This window comes from Alosa sapidissima, chromosome 11, assembly GCF_018492685.1.
Source record: "Alosa sapidissima isolate fAloSap1 chromosome 11, fAloSap1.pri, whole genome shotgun sequence".
NCBI classification, from domain to species: Eukaryota; Metazoa; Chordata; class Actinopteri; order Clupeiformes; family Clupeidae; genus Alosa; species Alosa sapidissima.
The window spans coordinates 22,723,721-22,746,220 of NC_055967.1; the positions used below are offsets into that span (position 1 = coordinate 22,723,721).

Below are 22,500 nucleotides of genomic sequence, written 5' to 3' on the forward strand. Positions count from 1 at the left end.
CTTCAGGACCCATGGCCAGAGACCTCGCCAAACATGCTCTTCTATTATGCTTTTATGCATTATGCTTTTATGTCTTTATGCAAATTCAGGAATGTGAACTAGTGAAACTGGTTTTTATCATCACCATTTGACCATCAGTGACGGCTCACTCCTGAGCAGCAGCACTTGCCCCAGCATTAGGGTCAGCTAGAGACCAGTGTGGGGAGTGAGAGGAGGAGAGGAGGAGCAGAAAGGGGGGATGAGGGGGAGAGGATAAAAAGAAGAGAGGAGATGAGAGAAAGGGGAGGTGAGGAGGAGGTGAAAAGAGGTATGAGGAGAGGAGAAGAGGAGAGAAGGAGAAAGAAAAGAGAGGGATGAGAAATGAGGAGAGACATGGGGAGAGCGGAGGAGAAGAGGAGAGAAGGAGAAAGAAAAGAGAGGGATGAGAAATGAGGAGAGACATGGGGAGAGAGGAGGAGAGGAGGAGAAAGAAAAGAGAGGGATGAGAAATGAGGAGAGACATGGGGAGAGAGGAGGAGAGAAGGAGAAAGAAAAGAGAGGATGAGAAATGAGGAGAGAGGAGGAGAAGACAGAGAGGGATGAGGGATGTGGAGAGACAAGGGGGAGAGCATATTGCAGTGTCATGGCCGCCCTCCTGAGAGGCCGCAGTTCCATGCTGTTAATTAATTTCTCTGATTAGTCCAATCACAACACACCAGCAGCTTCAGCTGGGTGTACTCTACAGCACAGGTCACAACCTCACACACACGCGCGCACACACACACACACACACACACAACCTCACACACACACACACCACCCACACACAGAGACATAGACACATACTCTTATTCTTTCTTTCTCTATCTCCCTCTCTCTATCTGTCTCACACATACACTTATTCACACTTGAACACACACACACACACACACACACACACACATATACCATAAACGCACACATGCATGCATAGGCATACCTACACTCTGGCAGTCTTGATAAAAACGAAACCTCTATGCTTTAATACATAACTTTACATCTACCAATGCATCGTCCATTATGTACAGAACTTGATGTCCTATTGGCCCTATCCACACTGCTGTGCTGGTGTGGAGTAACCTGGCCCCTGCTAACTGTGTGTATGTGGGGGCCTAGGAGACTCAGCAGGGCTTTCTGTGTGTAGAGAGACAAGCAGAAAACTCTCCCTGATGCTGTGTGCTTATTCACTGGGCAGAGATGCTTGTGTCCACCACTACTAGTTATTTCCTCTATAGGCTCTACTGTAATAGTTATCTCCTCCGTAGGCACCACTACTAGTTATCTCCTCCGTAGTCACTACTCTAATAGTTATCTCCTCCGTAGGCACCACTAATAGTTATCTCCTCCGTAGGCACCACTGCTAGTTATCTCCTCCGTAGTCACTACTCTAATAGTTATCTCCTCCGTAGTCACTACTCTAATAGTTATCTCCTCCGTAGGCACCACTAATAGTTATCTCCTCCGTAGGCACCACTGCTAGTTATCTCCTCCGTAGTCACTACTCTAATAGTTATCTCCTCCGTAGTCACTACTCTAATAGTTATCTCCTCCGTAGGCACCACTAATAGTTATCTCCTCCGTAGGCACCACTGCTAGTTATCTCCTCCGTAGTCACTACTCTAATAGTTATCTCCTCCATAGGCACCACCACTACTAGTTATCAAATTCAAATTCCAATTCAAAGTTGCTTTATTAGCATGACTGTATGGGAACAGTGTTGCCAAAGCTATTATTACATACAATAACATAAGACCATAAAACAAACAAAAAAAAAACATAAAACATAAAAAGGTAAAAAGGGGGGGGGGGGTACATCAGTGCACATATAACATATAAGATCTAGAAATTAACAGCAGTAAAGAACAAAAGTAATAATAGGATGATGATGATGAGTATGCCTGTGTGTGTGTATCACAAACACAAATTTGTTTTAGTCCCTCAGATCCTCACATTTCAAGATAAATGTTGCTGCTAAAGCATAAGAGGGCCCTTCACCAAGAAGTATGGCCATTTATCATTGTTGTCACAATCTTGAAAGTGTGTGATACTATTTGGAATTTGGGAAAGAATGTCTGTCTTACATTTTCATATTTTTCACAGTGAAGAAAGAAGTGCTCCTCTGTCTCACCAATTTCAAGATTCTTTTCTGAATAGGTAAGGCCAATGGAAAACGGCCTAAATCTGCCCTACATGCATTATTGGGTGTTTTTGATTGAGCTTTTGGTATAAATCGACAGAATTCTGTATGTAGGGCTTCAGTTGGATGCTTCTCCCATTTCATGTAGTCGTGCATACTGAGTGTACCCCAAACCTCACTTCATACAGCGCAATAGGCTGGATTATGGTGTCAAAGATTTTTGCACCAGACTGTAATTGGGATGTTTATTTTGTGAAATGTTCTTTTTATGGCGTAGAGTGCCATACGGGCTTTTGCTTTCAATGCATTCACTGCCATGCTGAAACTTCCTGATGCTGTAATGACTAAAGTTATAACTAGAGTATTACTTAAGTTATAACTAGAGTTATCTCCTCTGTAGACACCACTACTAGTTGTCTCCTCCATAGGGCATTCCATGGCTCACAGCTGTTGGGTGTTAAGCCTTTTCTCATGAAGTGATATCTGATCTAATACATCTGGGTTGTATTTGCCTACACAATACTGTTTATATAATTTTATATAATAGTATACAACATTGGCTATTTCTTTTTCCTGTATTCTTTTGCCATTTTTGGCCAAGCATATTAAAGGTTTCGTTGTCAGACCACCAGAAATACTGGAAATGTTTGCCAGCATCACTGGTACTTGACCCTGTGGGTGAGAGCCAGAGGAGAATATCTTGAATTTATTAATTATCTTCTTCACCCAACGCCACCCCTCCGTACTTTCTTTCTCTCCTCCTCGACATCTCTCTCTCTCTCTCTCTCTCTCTCTCTCTCTCTCAAACACTCACACACACTCCCTTACCTCACGCATACGGACGCCTGGACGCTGCAGCGTTTCAGGGAGGGAGCGAAAGAGAGGGGAAAGAAAGCGAGGGAGTGTGAGAGAGCGGGGAGATTGTCTCGAGCAAAGTGGCGCGGAGGGAAGGAAGAGAATGTGTAAATCCTGACTAGAATCGAACGGACGGGCGATCTGTAGCGAGAGGTTTTCCGGTTAGAGCGTGATTGTGGTGATGGGTAGCTGTAGTGTGGCACCTCCTGCTCAGCTCCTTGGGGAGAGCGTTCCCCGTCAGTCCGTCAGCGCTGGAAATGGGCGCTCTGATGTTGAACCAGGAAGACGCAGTGGAGGCAGACGCCAGGGCTTAGAGGGAGGAGAGAGTGTATGTGATTACCTGAGCTTTTCTTCGGCGGATTCTTCAAATCGCTGAACTATACCATGGTGAATTACCAGAAATACATAACTGTTATGCAGCTGGCTTTAGGGGTGACAGCAATCAACAGACATCGTTGCCTCCTCCAAGAAAACATATGTGGTGAGTATGCTTCTGGTGCAGATGATGATGTGATGCAGGTTATTGGCAAGGGGAGGGGGGCAGGCTGTCGGATCGGTGTTACTTAATAACGGACGGGTCACGGTGGAACGGGATACTCGCATCATCGGCCAAATGAGTGTTTTCTCTCCGTGACATGTGAACACCGAAGACAGCAGTGGTGTAATTATTACGATCTAGAACAAGGGGTACAGTAGCCAGCAGACTACTGTAACGGGATGATCGTGAGTCCCTGCCGCTTTCTATGTGTATTACAGTGTGTGTGTGCGTGTGTGTGTGTGTGTGTGTGTGTTTGTGTGTGTGAGAGAGAGTGTATGTGTAAAAAAGCTACTTTTAGTATAATAAATTGCTCCAATACCGGTGGTGTGAAACTAAATGACATCTACAGTGCTCGGTGGCTCATAATATCATGACTGTATGCTCTGCTTCAGTGGCGTTATTTTCGTATGCATCGCTTTCCTCGTGCCTCTTTCTCCATGGGCTTCATTCATTATTCATCCGCTCCCGAAAGTTACTCTGTCGCCATGAAACCATGATGTTCTCCTCTGGATAGTTTTCATGAATAAAAAAACTCCTGCATGAAAATGATCCTGTGTTGTTTTTTTTTATATCTGTTGCCTCTTTTGGTAATTGTTGTCATCTCATTTCATATACACAGCACATAACCATTTCCAAGGTGATATGACATTCATATTAAAGTGTGTGCGCGTGTGTGTGTGTGTGTGCGCGCGCGCGCGTTCGCGCACATCATTGTTTGTTTTCATGCTCTGTCTCTTTGAGTATGTTTTGTGCCTCCCTTTCCTCACCTGAAGCCGGCTGGGTTGTGCACTGGTGCAGTGGCTCTTATTCCGCTCTCACAGGAATCAATGTGTGTGTGTGTGTGTGTGTGTGTGTGTGTGTGTGTGTCGTGTGTGTGTGTGTTTGTCATCTCGGCAGGATTAGCGCTCTGATGAAGAGAAAATCGAATGATTAATTAGCCTCCTGTAGCAGACGGCACACGTCCGTGTTTGTTGTCATTTGCTAATGTCTGTAAAATAATCTGTCAGAGACCACACCGTGTGTCAGCCCCTAGCCTGGGCTCACAAGGGCGTCTTTTAACCTGCAATTGGATTTCCATCACTTTCAATAAAAATGAATCTATCTATCTATCTATCTATCTCTATATCTATCTATCTATCTACTGTATCTATCTTTATCATATGCTGTCTATAACAGATACTATCCATTTTCCTTGTTTTATCTTTCTGCATTTGTCTTCCTTTACCGGTATTTGTTTCTTGTTTTTTTTCTCTCTATTTTATTATTATTATTATTATTATTATTTCTCTGTGTCAGAGACACCCCCCACCCCCTTTCTCCATTTCTCTCCCTCCTCTCCTCCCTCTCTCTCTACCTCTCTCTCTCTCTCCCTATCCCTCTCTCTCTCTCTCTCTCTGCTGAATGTGTGCAGATTGGTGTCCATCAGCTGGGTCAGTTCAGGTTATTACAGCAGATATGATTTAAACGGTCTGAATCAGCGGTACACACACACACACACACACACACACACACACACACACACACACACACACACACACACACACACAGAGGGGGCACTCTGTCTCTGTCTCTCTGCTGCCTGTGTCCATGTGCTGTGTGATCGGTGTCTGTGTTCCACTGCCCAGTGGGCTCCTTGGGCTGTCCGTCTGCTAATGGGCCGTGACCTCTGCACCTTTATGGCCAGAGCCAGCATCGTGCATCACCCGAGCCCAGCCTCAGCACCACCACCGCACACACACAATTTGGGGTGTGTGTGTGTGTGGGGGGGGAGGGGTATACTTTAATTTCCCATTGATCTTTTCCTGCTCGGACAGATCTCTGACTCACACCCCTGTAGTTTCGCACAGCGTCGCTGCAGTATGTCCACACACACACACACACACACAGATCAGGGCTTCTCTCATGTCCACACACACAGACATACACACACACACACAGATCAGGGCTTCTCTCATGTCCACACACACACATACATACACACACACACACAGATCAGGGCTTCTCTCATGTCCACACACACACATACATACACACACACACACACACACACAGACAGACACACAGATCCGGGCTTCTCTCATGTCCACAAACACAGACACACACAATCTGTCAGGGATACTCTGATGCTACTAGAAGATGACATAAACAGAGATGGTATTTTTAGAGGCTTCACGGAACCTATCAGCCCAACAGATAAGCTGACAGAATTCATCAACGTGTAACCCACCACCAGACGGGGGCTGTACCACGCAAGCTAGTTTCTCAAGTCAACACCAGCATCAAGACTATGTTCCAGTAAGCCCTACAGCTCAAGAACAATGCAGGAGAATGCTGGACTCAGTAATTCCATAAACAGATCTCCATAAACATTCCAGGGTTATGTGATAGGACACACCAGTTGTTTGAGAGTTTATAGCTTCTAATCTGACCTGCTGATGGACATGTTTATGGTGGAGTCGTATCTAACAGATGACCATGTTTGGCCAAGCGTAGTCCTGCAGGCAGTTAATGATGTTGGTGAAGCACTGTCCCATAAGCACGAAAGTGCTGTAGATCGACACCTCTAAACTCTACATTACCCAGCATCCCCACTCTCTCTTAGGCCTACATTACCCAGCATTCCCCTGGTCACACAGAATTCCACTGTCGGCGGGCAGTATAAGTGACTGGAACCCTCAGGAGAGTGATCTGGCGAGTGTGTTTGTGTGTTTGTGTATGCTGGCGTGGTGTTTGTTTACGTGTGTTTAATTATTAATCGTCTTGTAAATGTGAGCGCGTCACGGTTTGCCCGGGCTGTAAGAGCAGCTCTCGGCTGAACAGCAGCCCCCTGCAGGATCAGACCGGAACACGCAGCCTGAGCAGAGATACGGCACGCCTGAGCGGTACGCGCTCAGGAAACACCGTGCCTCTGTTACAAGCTAACACCGGGACTGGCCCCAAGCGGCCAGACTGAAGCGTCAGAGTCCTCTGTGGGCAGCAGCACAAACACACTTCGCTTGTGCCTTCCGGTTTCCGTGTTCAGCGTGTTCCGTGATTCTCTCTCTAGTTCTGTCTCCTCACCTGAGGATCTGAGGCTGCAGGTCTGGAACCCAGGTAACACAGAACCAGCTCTCAACACCGAGGGGTCTGAGTTCTAAACAGAGAAACAGAGTTGTGATCTTCCCTGGGAGGGGAGTGTGTTTGTGTGTGTGTGGGGGGGTCAGGACGAGAGAGTGTGTGGGGTTGGGCATGTCTCTTGTTCTCATAGCAGAGAGGGTTAGCCCCAGACTGGAGCGTATGATATGAGACCAAAGGCTTCACCCGCCCACATTTCCACATGAAGAAACCCCATCTGGCCTCTTTAAACCCCGCCAAACTCATTAGAGCACAGAGGACAAAAACGCAGTCGTCCTTCACACACACTCATCCTCAAACTCACACTCACACTTACATGCATGCATGCAATCACACACACTCACTCACTCTTGCTCCAACCCTCTTAGGTATGAGCTACACCAGGCGCGTAACTGAAGCGTTCCGTTCGCGATGCGTAAAATCCATTTTAAAAGACCAGTCTATTTTTTTCGAACATACGCGTCGCTATCACATCTGGTGTAGCTACTTCAATTGATTATAGTGGAAGCTAATTGTTGCAGCAGACGCTACACGAACGGAACGCTTCAGTTACACCCCTGGTGTAGCTCATACCTTACACATGTGCTTACTCACACTCACACTAACACAAACACACACACACCTGCACCACTGCTCATTCACACTGACACTTACTCACACTTACACACACACACACACATATCTGCACCAACCCTCTTCCACATGCACTTACTCACACTTACACACACACACATATCTGCACCAACCCTCTTACACATGCGCTTACCCACACTTACACATACACACACACACACACACACACACACACACATACACAGATACACACACACCGGCACCAACCCTCTTACACATGTGCTTACCCACACTTACACACACACACACACACACATACACACACATACACACACACACACACACCTTCACCAACCCTCTTACACACAGTGCTTACACACACTCTCAGACACAGACTAACCCTCACCACAGCCTTACATGTGTGTTTGGAGTGATTTCATGTGTTTGCTCACAGTTATGGATTTGATCATAAATCATCACTCATCCTCTCAGCATGAGATTCCTGTTCGATAAATCTCCAGGCCAGGGCTCTCTGTGTGTTGGGCCAGATGTAGATGGGTTTATGGCCCATATATTTCCTTGTCCACGTAAACAACTGTCTATGCACAATGAGTTGAAACTTTCTGCCGACAGGATGCATATTTCCTCTAAGACATCCTCATTTTTCTTTTCTGCAGACAAGCGCATTATAAAAATTGTGAGAATTTAAATGTTGTACTTGTGTATAATTTGTTACACATTCATATTCATGTTTTTTTGAAAACCTATTCACAGTTACACTTTTTTCATTCTTCTGAGATAGAACAGACAGATAAAGAGAGAGAGGGATGGAGTGTGTTTGTGTAGAACCAGATGTTCCTCTTCCCTGCAGTGTTAAAAAAGCCATTTCACAGATTAGCATTAACCTGCTTAATGAACTCCACAGCACAGCAATGCCTCTCTTCTCATCCTCCTCTTCTTTATTCTCATCCCCCTCTCCTTTCCTCTCCTCATCCACCTCTCCTCTATTCTCATCCTCTTCTCCTCTATTCTCATCCTCTTCTCTTCTCCTCTCTCTTCTCCTCTCTTCCTCTCTCATCCTCCTCCTTTCCTCCCCACAGGTTTACACACACGTGCACCCCCCCCCCCCCCCCCCCCCCCCCCGCTTCTCTGTGATGCAGTACTAAGGTGCCCTGTAGGATTTAAAGGCCGATCCTCTCCTGAGTTCAGCTGAAGTTACTTTACATCTGAAGTGAAGTGGAGTTGGAGGAGGGTTAGTGAGTTTCCTCAGAAGTGGAGCGGTGGGCTGGTGTGAATGTGTGTGTGTGTGTGTGTGTGTGTGTGTGTGTGTGTGTGTGTGTGTGTGTGTGTGTGTGTGTAATGCAGAGGAGCGGTGGGCTTGTGTGTGCATGTGATGGGGGAGCAGTGAGGTGGTGTGTGTGTGTGTGTGTGTGTGTTTGGCGCAGTGAGGTGGTGTGTGTGTGTGTGTGTGTGTATAGGGAGGTTGCCTCAGGGGCTGTGTTGCAGTCGTTATCTGGGTGTCAGGATGGCAACGCTTCGCTGCCCCTCACATCAGCTGAAAAGTCCTGCAGGCTTCCTGCTGCTGCTGCTGGGTGTCGATGTGCAGCAGGACAGACTGCCATTGCAGTAACTCAGAACTGCTGCTCACATCTCAGCAGAGAGGGAACACAAAGCACACCCTTCTCCCCTCCTGTGCTGTGCTGTGTGTGTGTGTGTGTGTGTGTGTGTGTGTGTGTGTGTGTAATCTATCATTAGAAAAATGTCTGCTCAGTCTATAATGTCCTTTGATCACACAGTGTGCAGATATTCCACCTTCAGACCTCTGTGCACTTTTAGTGTGTGTGTGTGTGCGTGTGTGTGTGTCGGTCAGATGGACACACCTGTGGCTGTTTGTCTTCTTCTCCTAGTGAGTTATAACCCATCCAGGTAATCTCATCGACTAGTCTCTCAGTTACAATTGTGTGTAAAATTGTGATGCAAGTTATGCATGTGATGCAACTATGTTTTATGGCTGTGGGATTTATTCTGTGTGTGTGTGCAGCAGGCTCTGTGTGAATGTGTGTGTGTGTGTGTGTGCAGCAGGCTGTGTGTGTGTATGTGTGTGTGTGTGTGTGTGTGTGTTTGTGTGTGTGTAGCAAGGTGTGTGTGTGTGTGTGTGTGTGTGTGTGTGTGTGTGTGCAGCAGTCCTCTCTTAGCTGCTGATGGGGCAGTGTGTGTCCTGTATTGGGCTGTAATTGCCTCTGATGCCTGAGCGGAGCTCGTCAGGATGGGTCAGAGTTCTCTGCTGCCTCTGCTGGTCAGTATTGACCTCTGACCTTCTGTCTGCTGTCTGTTGGCTCTCAGCTGGTCATTCAGCTGCACCTCCGCCGGACATTATCGACCCCTGTCCACTGCCTTTGGGTGCTCCTCCTCTGGTTAGTATCGACCAGTCTGCCCTGCCGCACAATGCCGGGCATCAGCTTACCTGCATGTTTGGGCTGCAGGATTAGCGTGTTTGTCCACAGAGCCAGAGTAGGGGAGGCTCAGGTTCTCCCAGACACACACACACACACACACACACACACACACACACACACATACACACACACATGTACGCATACAGGCATGCACACACACACACATACACACACACAAACACACACACAGACACAGAGACATACACACACACGCACACATGCAGGCATGCACGCATACAGGCATGCACACACATACACACACACAAACACACACACAGACACAGAGACATACACACACACGCACACATGCAGGCATGCACGCACACACGCACTCGCACACACACACACTCAAACACACAGACACACTCAGACAGCTCCCAGAGGGACAGACAGACACACACACACACACTCATGCAGGCATGCATGCACACACACACTCGCACATACATACACACACACACACTCAAACACACAGACACACACACATACACATATAAACACACAGGCCGGTCCTAAAGGTTCAGACACACACAGACAGCTCCCAGGGAGACAGACAGACAGTTTTTACAGGGTCAGACAGACAGACCGACAGCTCCCATTGGGCCTGTTAATGGTCATATGGCTGCATGCTGTGTGGACATGTTTGTGTGTGTTTTGGTGTATGTCACTGTCAGTGGCGTTTTCTCCCAGAATCCAGGTTTTGTTCATTCTTGCTGTGCTATCTCCCGTTTTCATTTAGTATTTTGCAATGAGTGAAACAGCGCCCCATAAATTGTATATGGTGAATGTGTTGAAACACAGTATTACAGTCCCGTCGTCTCCAAGTGGCACCCAGCCCGAGTTGGAATCCTTATCGCTAAAGCAATATGTAAATAAAAAGATGATCAACAATCAAATTAGGTGTAGTCATGGTCAATGTGATTTGTCAGCACCTTAGAAAGGGAAGCCATCCTTCTGTCTATCCCTTCCTGTCTATCAGTCGTTTAGTTAGGAGCCATTTTGAGTTTTGTTGAGATTGGATGATGTTAGCAAGTGCCATTGTGGACAGTAGAGATTTGCAATTGTTAGCAGGCCTACAAAAGGATTTTAGTAAATTACTTCTTCAACAATGACTTAAAATGAAATCTGACGGCAGACCAATGCCAAATCTGGAGGTTTGAGAGGGTAGACGTTTTTACTTTCAAGGGAGGGAGAGAGAGAGCCTGTGTGTGTTGATGTTACGAGTGGCAGTAATCCAGGCTGCATTGTTAGCCTACATTGCCGTGACATTGCATGTTACATATTCTTATATACTCCATAGCCTAAGCATATGGCCTAATGTAGTGGTATGCTGCTGCAGTTGTGTAGAGGACGTCCTCCAGTAGGCAATATGTGAGTGAGGGAGAGAGAGACAGCGTGTGTGTGTGTGTGAGGGAGGGAGAGAGACAGCGTGTGTGTGAGGGAGGGAGAGAGAGACAGCGTGTGTGTGTGTGAGGGAGGGAGCGAGAGACAGCGTGTGTGTGTGAGGGAGGGAGAGACAGCGCGCGTGTGTGAGGGAGGGAGAGACAGCGTGTGTTTGTGTGAGGGAGGGAGAGACAGCGCGTGTGTGTGTGAAGGAAGGAGAGAGAGACAGCGTGTGTGTGTGTGTGTGTGAGGGAGGGAGAGAGACAGCATGTGTGTGTGAGGTGTGATGTGCTGTCACCGGTGTCCCTTGTCCAGTTTATGTTACGTGGCCTGTAGGTTAGGCTACAGTATGTTGGTCACTGGTCACTGTTACAGTTTGTGCCTATTGGTTACACACTTTACAGTTTGTACCTATTGGTTACACACTTTACAGTTTGTGCCTATTGCTTACACACTTTACAGTTTGTGCCTATTGCTTACACACTTTTTTGCTGAATTTGAATTATTATGTCAAAACTCTACACACAGCCAAATAAGACATAGCACTTGGAGATAAACAACTCACATCTATGCCAAAATAAAATCATGCAATCAAAACTCAACAATCCTTTCTAAAAATGTAATTATTGCAACAAAATCATACACACATGCATCGTTTGAATTTTTGTTTCAAATCAACAGCAACACACTGATGTGTTTTATAAAACACTGCAGTCTTTGTGTTTCTATTTTTATTGTCATTTTCTCAGACTCAGTCTTCTGTGAAACTCAAAAGTAGAATTTCTGCAGTAATCAACTGACATTTATGCAAGTTTTACAAAAACATTCTTACAAAAATAAAGAAAGATATCACACTTCTCAATGGAATAGAGTAAGTGAATGTACTCTAAACAAATAAAAAATGTAGCAACAAAACAAAAGTAAAAAAAAAAATAACTGGAGAAATTGCTATTGACAAAAAACCCATATATATTTATGTGTGTGTGTGTGTGTGTGTGTGTGTGTGGCGGGGTTAGGTTGGGGGTGTGTATGGATGGTTTTCAGTTGTGTATGTGAGCATAACATTTTCCAGTTGTTTGAGTGAGAGTGTTTCACTTGAGTATATGTGAGACTTTCACTAGTGTGTGAATGGTTTCATATGTGTGTGTAAGAAGTTGTTTTTCAGTGGTGTATATGCATTTTACTAGTGTTTGTAAGAGCATTTCAATAGTGTATGTAAAAGGTTTTCACTATAGCGTGTGAATGAGTTTGGTTTTACATGTATGTATATGCTAGCTAGCTAGTTCTGAATAATGTTCCAGACGGCCCCTCATGTTACTGTGGGCCAGATGTACGTACATTTGCGAGCATAGCGTTATCAGCGTCATGGACACACCGCAGATTGCGAACGCTGTCAGACCCGAGTTTCCGTCGTATTTATCAATCATTCAATCCTTAGTGTAAACTGTGCCTTTCTCTGCCTTTCTCCGCCCATAAACGCAATTTACGAACGTCCACAACTGAATGGCAGCGCCTACATACAAGCTCAGTTGAATGAAGTTAACTGATGACAACATTAAAAAGAATCAAACGTTTAGCGATCATGAAATAATACCATACATGATAAGATGTAAACAAGCAGGGAGATAATGAAGATCAGTAGTTCTACTCAAACTACTTGTGCACGTAGGCTATGGAAGATTGGTCAAATCTAGCAAGTAGGAAAGTTTAAGTGAATGACGTGAAAGTGAAAGTAAGACATTCGAAAGGCCAACGAAAGTTGAGGTTGCTTTTGGTAGTACAAATACTTTCACCACAAAAACTGGTGCTCTAAATAGCGATTCTGTTGTCTTTGAAAGGTTCTCTTATTGACGCATTGAACTGCAATTTGGATTAAAACCTGCTTTTACAAGGCGGAAGTATTTAGGCGCAGAATAGACGTGCGCTTTCAGGAGCAGTATTTTTACATACCGCGGAATACATAATTAGGCGCTCTTTACTCTTCCCCTCCCATCTTTTTACGCTAAACTCCCACTTTCCCCTGGATCCTCCCATGAATGCATATGCATGACATGACAAACGCAATCTGCCACTTTCAGCTCCCGCGACAGGCAGTTTGCGCGTGTACATCATTGCAGCCTGTTTGTACATACCTCGCAATGATTTTACACGCACATTGCGAAACAAATACGCCTGAAGTGGGCGCAAAAGCGTTAGTACATCTGGCCCTGTGTGTTAGTGTGTGTAACAGTGTTGGTGTGTGATAGTGTGTGTTACTGTGTGTTAGTGTGTGTAACAGTGTTGGTGTGTGATAGTGTGTGTAACTGTGTGTGTGTGTGTGTGTGTGTGTGTGTGTGTTGGTGTGTGTGGTTGGACATAACTGAATGGTGTGGTGTTGCTTGTTCTCACCTCTGAGAGCATTTGAGTCTTTGCTTATCTCTGGGCCTGTGCTCTGCTCTCACCAACCACGTTTACATAACACACTCCAGTTGGAAAAGTAAGCTCAAGGTGAACTCTCCCTCTCTCTTCTCTCTCTCTCTCTTCTCTCTTCTCTCTCTCTCTCTCTCTCTCTCTCCATCTCTCTCTCCTGTTTTGGGGGCAAACTTTAACCCCCATCGCTCTACTGTTTTTCACTCTCTCCTTCCCTCTTTGTTCTTTAGTTAACACACTGAATTAGTGTTGAGCAGGACGCCTGAAATGCCTCTTAAATGCCTCTCATTTCACTCGTATTCTTAGAGATGTGCCTCGTCTCCCCGGGAGACTCCACTAATCTGCCACTTAATATGGAAATTGAGACGACTCCTCTCCTCTCCTCCTCCTCTCCTCCTCTGGAACAGTAGATTTGTCTTATTGAGTTGCGTCTGTTGGGCTTTGGAGCGTTTTTGGCGTGTCCTCCTAGTGCGATGGGGGAAAGCTGGTTAAGAGCTCACAGCCACCAACGCTGAATCAAACACGTTTAGACGCCTTTTATTTCCAACAAGCCAGCACTTCTAATGCCAGGAAACAGATGCACAGAGCTCTGCCTGAGAGAGAGAGAGAGAGAGAGAGAGAGAGTCAGAGAGCACTCCTCTCTCCTGTCCTGCCTGGCATTCAGACACAAACACACACACACACACACACACACACACACAGCTCCTTAACCAGCAATATTCTTTTTTATCAACTCATCCTCTGCACACACTCCTGGTGACGTCAACACACACCAGCACTGGCCATCAGTGATGACCTCAGAGAGCTTGTGTCCTTCAGAAGTCATCGATGAGAGCATTCTTTCTTCATTGATTCGTGTTATTCCTACAGAAGTCATCGATGAGGCCATTCTTTCTTCATCAATGAGAGCTATTCTCCTCCAGCTGCTGTGCTGCTCAATCTGTTTCCAACAGGATTTGAGCATTGTGTGTCTGACAGTAAAGGCTGTCAATAACGGCTCAGTGTGTGTGTGTTTTGTGTGTGTGTGTGTGTGTGTGTGTTTGTGTGTGTGTGTGAGAGAGAGAATAAAGGCCTGAGTTAAAGAAAGGAGAGAAGAATGAGTGTGATGCATGGACGAGGAAGATAAAAAAGAACAGACAGAGAGGAGGATGAGAAAGAAAAAGGACTAAATCTCTATTTCCCTCCCAGTTATGTGTGTCTGTTCTTATTGACTAATGGTGGAATTCCTGCTCTTGCAGATTCCTTTTACTGGAATCTGTTTTAATTTGAGGAGACTTTGGGAAGTAGCAAACCCAGTCTGATTCTCTTCTACTTTCTTGTGTTTTAAAGGGGAACTTGGCAAATATTTCAACGTAATAAACCCGTTTAGAAATCATTTGGATGGTTAAATGACCTGTTCCGGTGAAAATGGTGATTTTCCCCGCTGCGCCTATAGCATCCCCAGGCGGAAAACCAACCTTGCAACATTGAGACTACCGTCCCGAAAAGAGAAGTGAGAAACAAGAAACTCGTTTTAAATCGTGTTTCTTACCTTGTAATATCCACATAGTTCTGCCAAACTTATGCTAACCGTTCACTAGCTTGTAAACAAATCCATGTGCTTTATCATTACCTTTTCCCACAGTTTGAAATAGCATAATGCGCAATTTCTCCAGTTTCTGTTTAAAAGTTTCTCTTTAACAGCATGCATTAGGGGGAAAGCTTTATTCTGTATATTATTGTATTCTGTAACTGTATATTGCATCTTGCTTGTGCTTGTTGAGGGGTCCACGACCATGGCAACCTTGACAGGGACAACAAGGAACAAGGAAGCGATCATCCTCAGCATCCTTGCCCCCCCCCGGCAACTACCCTATACCACCCATAGTGTCTATTTATTTACTTGCAGTACATACTGTATTTATTTATTCTCATACGTAGACTTGTGTGTAAGTGAATGTTGTACTTGCGAGCAAATATTAAATTCCTTGTTTGTGTACGCAAACCTGGACAATAAAGCTGATTCTGAATCTGTTTTGGTAGCTGTTGAACCCCTTACTGTATGTATGTGTGGATGTACTGAATGTAGAAGCACGAGGATGCGGGTGAATGTGTGCGTGTGTGTGTGTGTGTGTGAGCTCTGCTGCGAGGTATAGCGTGCATATGTTTTCCTCCATATGCAAATAAACATCCTAGGGGAGGTCATTATTTTTTCCCGTCCGTAGCTCTTTGGCTCACATGTTAATGTACAGAAACCAGCCTGTGTGTGTATGTGTGTGTGAATGTGCACCTATAGCACAGGAAATGTAATGATTTGACCATCTGTCCCAAACCCTCTCAGTTATAATTGGCTGCTGTCCTCTCTGTTGTGAGGTCCTATGGTCTCACAGAGAACTCAGATGAACTAGAGATAGAAGAACTCTTTGTTAGAGCACCTGCAGTGTGTATGTGTGTGTGTGTGCATGTGTGTGTGTGACTGTGTGTGTGTTTGTGAGGCCCTCTGGTCTCTGAGACAGAGCCGAGGATAGAAGAGCTCAGCGGAGTCTCTTTTAACTTTCCAGAGTTAGAGTAGTTGTCAGAAGAAATTTCAGACTGTCCTGTTAGATCACCTGCAGTGTGTGTGTGTGTGTGTGGGTGTGGGTGGAGTGTGCAAGTGTGTGTGTATGTGTGTTTTCGGGTGGGTGGGTGGAGTGTGTGTGAGTGTGTGGCAGGGGTGTGTGTGTGTGGTGTTTGTGTGTGTGTGTGTATGTGAGCATGCTGAGATCAGTATAGGAGCTTTTCCAAAGCCGTCCTCTCTCAGCCGAGGAGGGATGCTGCACCCCTCTATCTAATTCCAGCTGCTCTCTGGTCCTCTGGAGCAGAGCTGGTGTAGTGTTGGAGCAGAGCTGGGTTAACTCCTCCATCCAGCCCTGCACCCAACCGCCAACCCCAAACTCCCAAGCTGCTCTCTGGTCCTCTGAAGCAGAGCTGGGTTAACTCCTCCATCCAGCCCTGCACCCAACCGCCAACCCCAAACTCCCAAGCTGCTCTCTGGTCCTCTGAAGCAGAGCTGGGTTAACTCCTCCATCCAGCCCTGCACCCAACCGCCAACCCCAAACTCCCAAGCTGCTCTCTGGTCCTCTGAAGCAGAGCTGGGTTAACTCCTCCATCCAGCTCTGCACCCAACCGCCAACCCCAAACTCCCAAGCTGCTCTCTGGTCCTCTGAAGCAGAGCTGGGTTAACTCCTCCATCCAGCCCTGCACCCAACCGCCAACCCCAAACTCCCAAGCTGCTCTCTGGTCCTCTGAAGCAGAGCTGGAGCTAAATCCTGCACCTAACCTCCCAAACAACCCCTCCACCCTTCTCCTCCACCCTTCCCTCCTCCCTCCCGCTCTGAAGCCAAGCTGCGGCTGAAAGAGCATTAAGCGCTGTGGATATTTTCCCATCATCCCCTGGGGCTTCCTTTGCCGCTGCGCTTTCATGTTTGGGCTCCCGATGCAGATGGCAGCCCCCGAGGAGTTCACACAGTGGGCACACCATACCCTCTCCACACACACACACACACACACAGCCCCTAAGGAGTTCACACGGTGGGCACACCATGCCCCCTCCCCGCCTTTCTCAATACGATCCTTTAAAACACCCCCTCCCCACACACACACACACACACACACACACACACACACACACACACACACACACACACACACACACACACACACACACACATGGCCATGAGGAGCCTGGTTAAATATTCCCTCTTCCTCCGCTCTTTATGTAAACGCTCTCCCCCTCTTCCTTCTCCAACTTGTGCTTGCGGCCATGCGTGCAGATTAGTTTCAGAGCGCTGAAAAGATGCACCGATAACACTTCTGTCTCTATTGTATGTGTGAAGACGTGCCAATGAGATTTAAAGCCTAATTAATTCACATCCATTGGATATGCATTTGCAACACTAAATCCTTATTGCTGACAGAAATAGCCACATCTCCTGGCTCACGGGAACCTGTGTGTCGGGTGGGGGGGGGGTTGGGTTGTCTCCAGGTGCGGTGGGGGTGGGGGGGTGGTCGAACACGGACATGGTGCAGTTTGCTTTTTTATTGAATTGAAGTAATTCTATTATTATTGAAGTAAATGTGGAGTATTCTAGAACCATCCTCTCTTGCCATGACATTCCAGAGATCTAAACACTCTTCTAGAACCATCCTCTCTTGCCATGACATTCTAGAGATCTAAACACTCTTCTAGAACCATCCTCTCTTGCCATGAGATTCCAGAAATCTAAACACTCTCCACTTCATATCGATGGTTCTTCTGAAGAATGTTCTAGTCTCTAGGTGGGCACACTGATGCTCCCTGTTTGACCAGCACTGTGTCCCCTGTACACACACACACTTGTTTGACCAGCACTGTGTCCTCTCGTCCTGCAGGGTGTACCCCAAGCGCCATAAGAAGTTCCCCCCCGACACTGACGAGGAATCAGTGACCGAGGGCTCGACCGTCAGCACCGTCCAAGGCAAACCGTCACTGCGCCGCATCAAGGGTCGCATCCACCGCAGCAAGAGCCTGGACAGCATCGACCTGCTCGACTCCAATGTAGGTGCTCCACTCCAACTGAGTGTGTGTGTGTGTGTTTGTAAGTGTGTGTATGTGTGTGTAAGTGAGTGTATGTGTAAGTGAGCGTGTAGGAAAGTTGAAAGATGAAAAGAGATGACCTATCTGTTTGTCCATAATACTGTATGCCTGTGTGTGTGTGTGTGTGTGTGTGTGTGTGTGTGTGTGTGTGTGTGTGTGTGTGTGTGTGCGTGGCGTGTGCATGTGAGTGCTTGGTTTGTGTGCATGCAGGTGTGCCCCTGCCCGTTACTTCCAGGTCCCTGCCTCCTGGAGCCGTTCCTTTTGTTTGTTCATTTCTTTCACTCTGCTGCTCCTCTTCATTTGTGTGTGTGTGTGTGCCTCTGCTGCTCCTCTTCATTTGTGTGTGTGTGTGTGCCTCTGCTGCTCCTCTTCATTTGTGTGTGTGTGTGCCTCGGCTGCGCCTCTTCATTTGCAACTTTCTGCCGTCGCATTTGGAGCTGCGCCTCACGACACCTCAGAAAAACAACAACAACAACAACAACAACAACACTAGCAGCTGAGCCGCTCACTACGCCAACAGCTATCATACACGCACAATTACTCATGCTACTCCACACACACCATCTCTTCTCTCTCTCACACACACACCCACACATGCACACACACACACACACACACACACATGCACACACACACACACACACATGCACATACCTGTGCACACTCACACACATGCACATGCACACGCACACACGCACACACACACACACACACACACACACACGCGCACACACACACACACACACACACACACACACACACACACACACTCACGCACATGCACACACACACACATGCACTCGCATGACTGATGTCGTTTAGACCTACGTGGGTTCAATTCTTTCCTGTTGCTCCGTTGTTGAAACTCAAAATTGAAAGCATGACAGAGGAAGAGGACACCACTAGTACTTCAGATGTTAGTGCCTTTCTAAAGAATGGACGCCAGCTATCATAGCTGTGTTGCAGTAGCCTACGTTCAGAATCAAAAAACTTAAAATCAGAATCTTGCCGTCCTTTTCAGTTGTGTGTGTCAAGTGCTCCTTTTGTGAGACAGAAGGCAAAACTGAATATCCCTCCTGTATATCCTGCGGGCTTTTGCGGGCGGGAGCAGGACAGAATGTTGTGGGAAACAAAAATCTGTCCCGTACAGACTTCTAGTTCAGTCCCTATATGCAGTATGTGTGTAGACGTCACCCTGTATATGCAGCATGAGTGTAGAGCATGTGCAGCATGTGCAGCATGTGATCTGACAGAACCAGAATAATCAGACCAAAGCAGTCAAACCAGAGCAATCAAACAAGCCTGAGATGCCCACTGTCCTCTCTCACACACATGCAACTCACAAAGGATGCCCACTGTCTGCTCAAACACACACACACACACACAGACTGAGAGAGGTGTGCTCAGATTAAGTTCTGCTGACAGTGACCTAAAGAGCAGCTTAGACCCAAAGTCACCGCTATACTTCTAAAGATCTTTATCTTTTATCATCACACTGAAACTTAGAGTACCCAGAGTCACCGCTATACTGCTAAAGATGTTAATCCTTTATCATCAGACAGAAATTTAAAGTACAACACTAAAAGAGAAGAAAGAACTTCACACACAAAACAAAAAAAAAAATCAATGAATTAATCAGATAAGAGGTCCAGCCCTTGATTAAAATGCATTACATTTTATTGAAATTCATTACATTTGAGTTGAATGTGGTTGAGATGCTCTGGAATTCTCTTGGCTGGTCAACTTCAAAATGAACAATCACACAGATGGTGCTATTTTGAGACCGTTGTTAGTATAATGTTAGTAATGTGGAAATGTGGAGATGTGGCCAACGGTTTCTCATAAACATGTAGCAGTAGGAAATGAGGTGTGTGTGTGTGTGTGTGTGTGTGCGTGTGTGTGTGTGTGTGTGTGTGTGTGTGTGTGTGTGTGTGAGAGAGAAAGATAGAATCATAGAGAGAGTGTATGTATGTGTATGTGTCTGTGTGCTGCACTGAGCCCTTTCACTTTAATTGACAGGCTAATGGTTCTCTTGAGTGGTTGCCAGGCGACAGGGCAGAGCTGTGTGCGTGTGTGTGCGCTGGAGCCTATTTATTCCGTTAACATCTGTCTGCTCTGAGGCTCCGCCCACTCATCAGGGCGACTCCCCAGCTGTCAATCAAACAGTCTTACAACAGAGAAGAGAGAGAGAAGAGAGAGAAGAGACAGAGAGGGACAGATGGAGAGACTGCGGAGAAAGAGTGGGAGGAGAGACAGAGAGGGACAGAGAGAGGGATAGATAAAGAGAGTGGGAGGAGAAAGAGAGAGAGAAAGTGAAGAGGGAGAGAGAAAGAAAGAGTGGGAGGAGAGACAGACAGGGACAGAGGAAGAGAGGGTGGGTGGGGGGAGGAGAGAGAGAGTAGGAGGAAGGAGAGGGATAGAGGAGAGGGGGACAGAAAGAGAGCAGGGTGAGGAGAGGAGAGAGAGAGTAATGGAGAAGAAAGATGGAGGAGGAGAAAAGGTAGAATCAGAGGGCAGAGGAAGGTAAATGAAAGAGCCTCTTTGCCCATATCCTTTCTCCAATGTCTGTGCACGCTATGTGTGTGTGTGGGGGGGTGTGTGTATATTTGTGTATTTCTGTGTATGTGTGTGCGTGTGTGTTTGTGTATGTGTGTACTGTATGTGTGTGTGTGGAGGGAATTTGCTGACTGGCCTGATGAGGGTAACAGTGCGTCTCGAGTGAGAGTGATGAGCTATGGGAGGCCTATGGGAGGCCGTATAGTGCAATAACATTGGAATTTGCATCGAGTTTGCATCGAGTTTGCACCCACAATGTGTTTTTTTTAATGGCACATATGAATATTGTGTTTTAAAATTAAAATTGATGATAAATTACCATTCCCTGATATCACTCTGGTTTGCGGCTAATTCCTCATAAAACATTGCAGTCGGGTTTGCCTGTATGGCTTCAAGACAGCGCAAGGTGCTCAAGAATATATTAATAAAATCTTCAGGGTTTGGCTGAACAAGTAAGGTTTGGTTGAAGAAGGACATAGATACCACAAACCATATAAATTTCCACATTTTCTCTCTTCAAATCTTAATCAATGGCTGGTAATCTGAGAGTGGAACTTCCTGTTAGCTACATTATACCAACTTCCAGGCGCACTGAAAAAGCGAGTGAGTTCAGTGAGTGGAAGCAGGTTCAGTGTAGTGCATCTGATGTTTCAGTGTGTTGAGGAAGTTAATTCAGTTTGTGTGCAAGTGAGTTCAGTGTGTAGTGGAAGTTAATTCAGTGTGTAGTGTAAGCGACTTCAGTGTGTGTGCAAGTGAGTTCAGTGTGTTGAGGAAGTTAATTCAGTGTGTAGTGTAGCGACTTCAATGTGTGTACAAGTGAGTTCAGTGTGTAGTGGAAGTTAATTCAGTGTGTAGTGTAAGCGGCTTCAGTGTGTGTGCAAGTGAGTTCAGTGTGTAGTGGAAGTTAATTCAGTGTGTAGTGTAAGCGGCTTCAGTATGTGTGCAAGTGAGTTCAGTGTGTAGTGGAAGTTAATTCAGTGTGTGTGCAAGTGAGATCAGTGTGTAGTGCATGTGATGTTTCAGTGTGTTGAGCAAGAAATTTCAATGTGTTGTGGAAGTTAATTCAGTGTGTAGTGTAAGGAGCTTCAGTGTGTGCTGCAAGTAAATCCAGTGTGTTGAGCAAGTGATTTCAGTGTGAGTGCAAGCAGATTCAGTGTGTAATGCAGGAAATTCAGTGTGAGCTGTTTGAGTTCCAGTGTGGTACTAGTGCCCAGTGCTTATGTGTCAGTGTTTCAGTGTGTAGTGAAAGTACGTTCAGTGTGTGGTGCCACTATTCCACTGTTATTGCACTATACGGCCTCCCATAATGAGCTGCTAGGTTTCACACACACACACACACACACACACACACACACACACACACACACACACACACACACACTCCTTTCAGCTGCCGCTCTCACCCTCACAAAAAAAAACACACACTCACGGAACACTCCTGCACTTTGACCTTCACCACACCAAGATATCAGCACACAGCCGTCTCAAACACACACACACACACACACACACACACACTCACACACACACACACACGCTCACACACAGCGTCCTATTCTCAGCACACACACACACCCCTCTCACACCCTCAAATTCTCCATCTCTCTCTCACTCTTTCTCTCTCTCACAAAGCGTGTTTGAAGGGGTTGTTTTTGATGTTTTATAATGGTGTAGCTTTGCAAAAGCACATGACAATGGTTTTAATAAAAGAGTGTTAAACCGCTCTCTCGCTTTCTTATACCCTTTTTCTCTTTCTCGCTCTCCCTCTCCTCCTCCTCTCTCGCTCTCTCTCCCCCTCCTTTCTCTCTCTCTCTCCTCCTCCTCTCTCTCTTTCGCTCTCTCTCTCCCCCCTCCTCTCTCTCTCACT

The 22,500-nt window shown here is 46.2% G+C and overlaps 1 protein-coding gene across 1 annotated transcript in view; it reads left to right on the plus strand.

Moving 5' to 3' along the window:
• The first annotated feature begins 3,049 nt into the window (after positions 1 to 3,049).
• The window catches only part of tjp1b (tight junction protein 1b), an 84,228-nt gene continuing 64,777 nt past the window's right edge, over positions 3,050 to 22,500 (plus strand). Inside the window, 2 exon segments of the mRNA XM_042109131.1 lie at positions 3,050 to 3,491; positions 17,873 to 18,038. Of these exon segments, the coding sequence (XP_041965065.1) occupies positions 3,487 to 3,491; positions 17,873 to 18,038 (171 nt within the window). The 5' untranslated portion in view covers positions 3,050 to 3,486.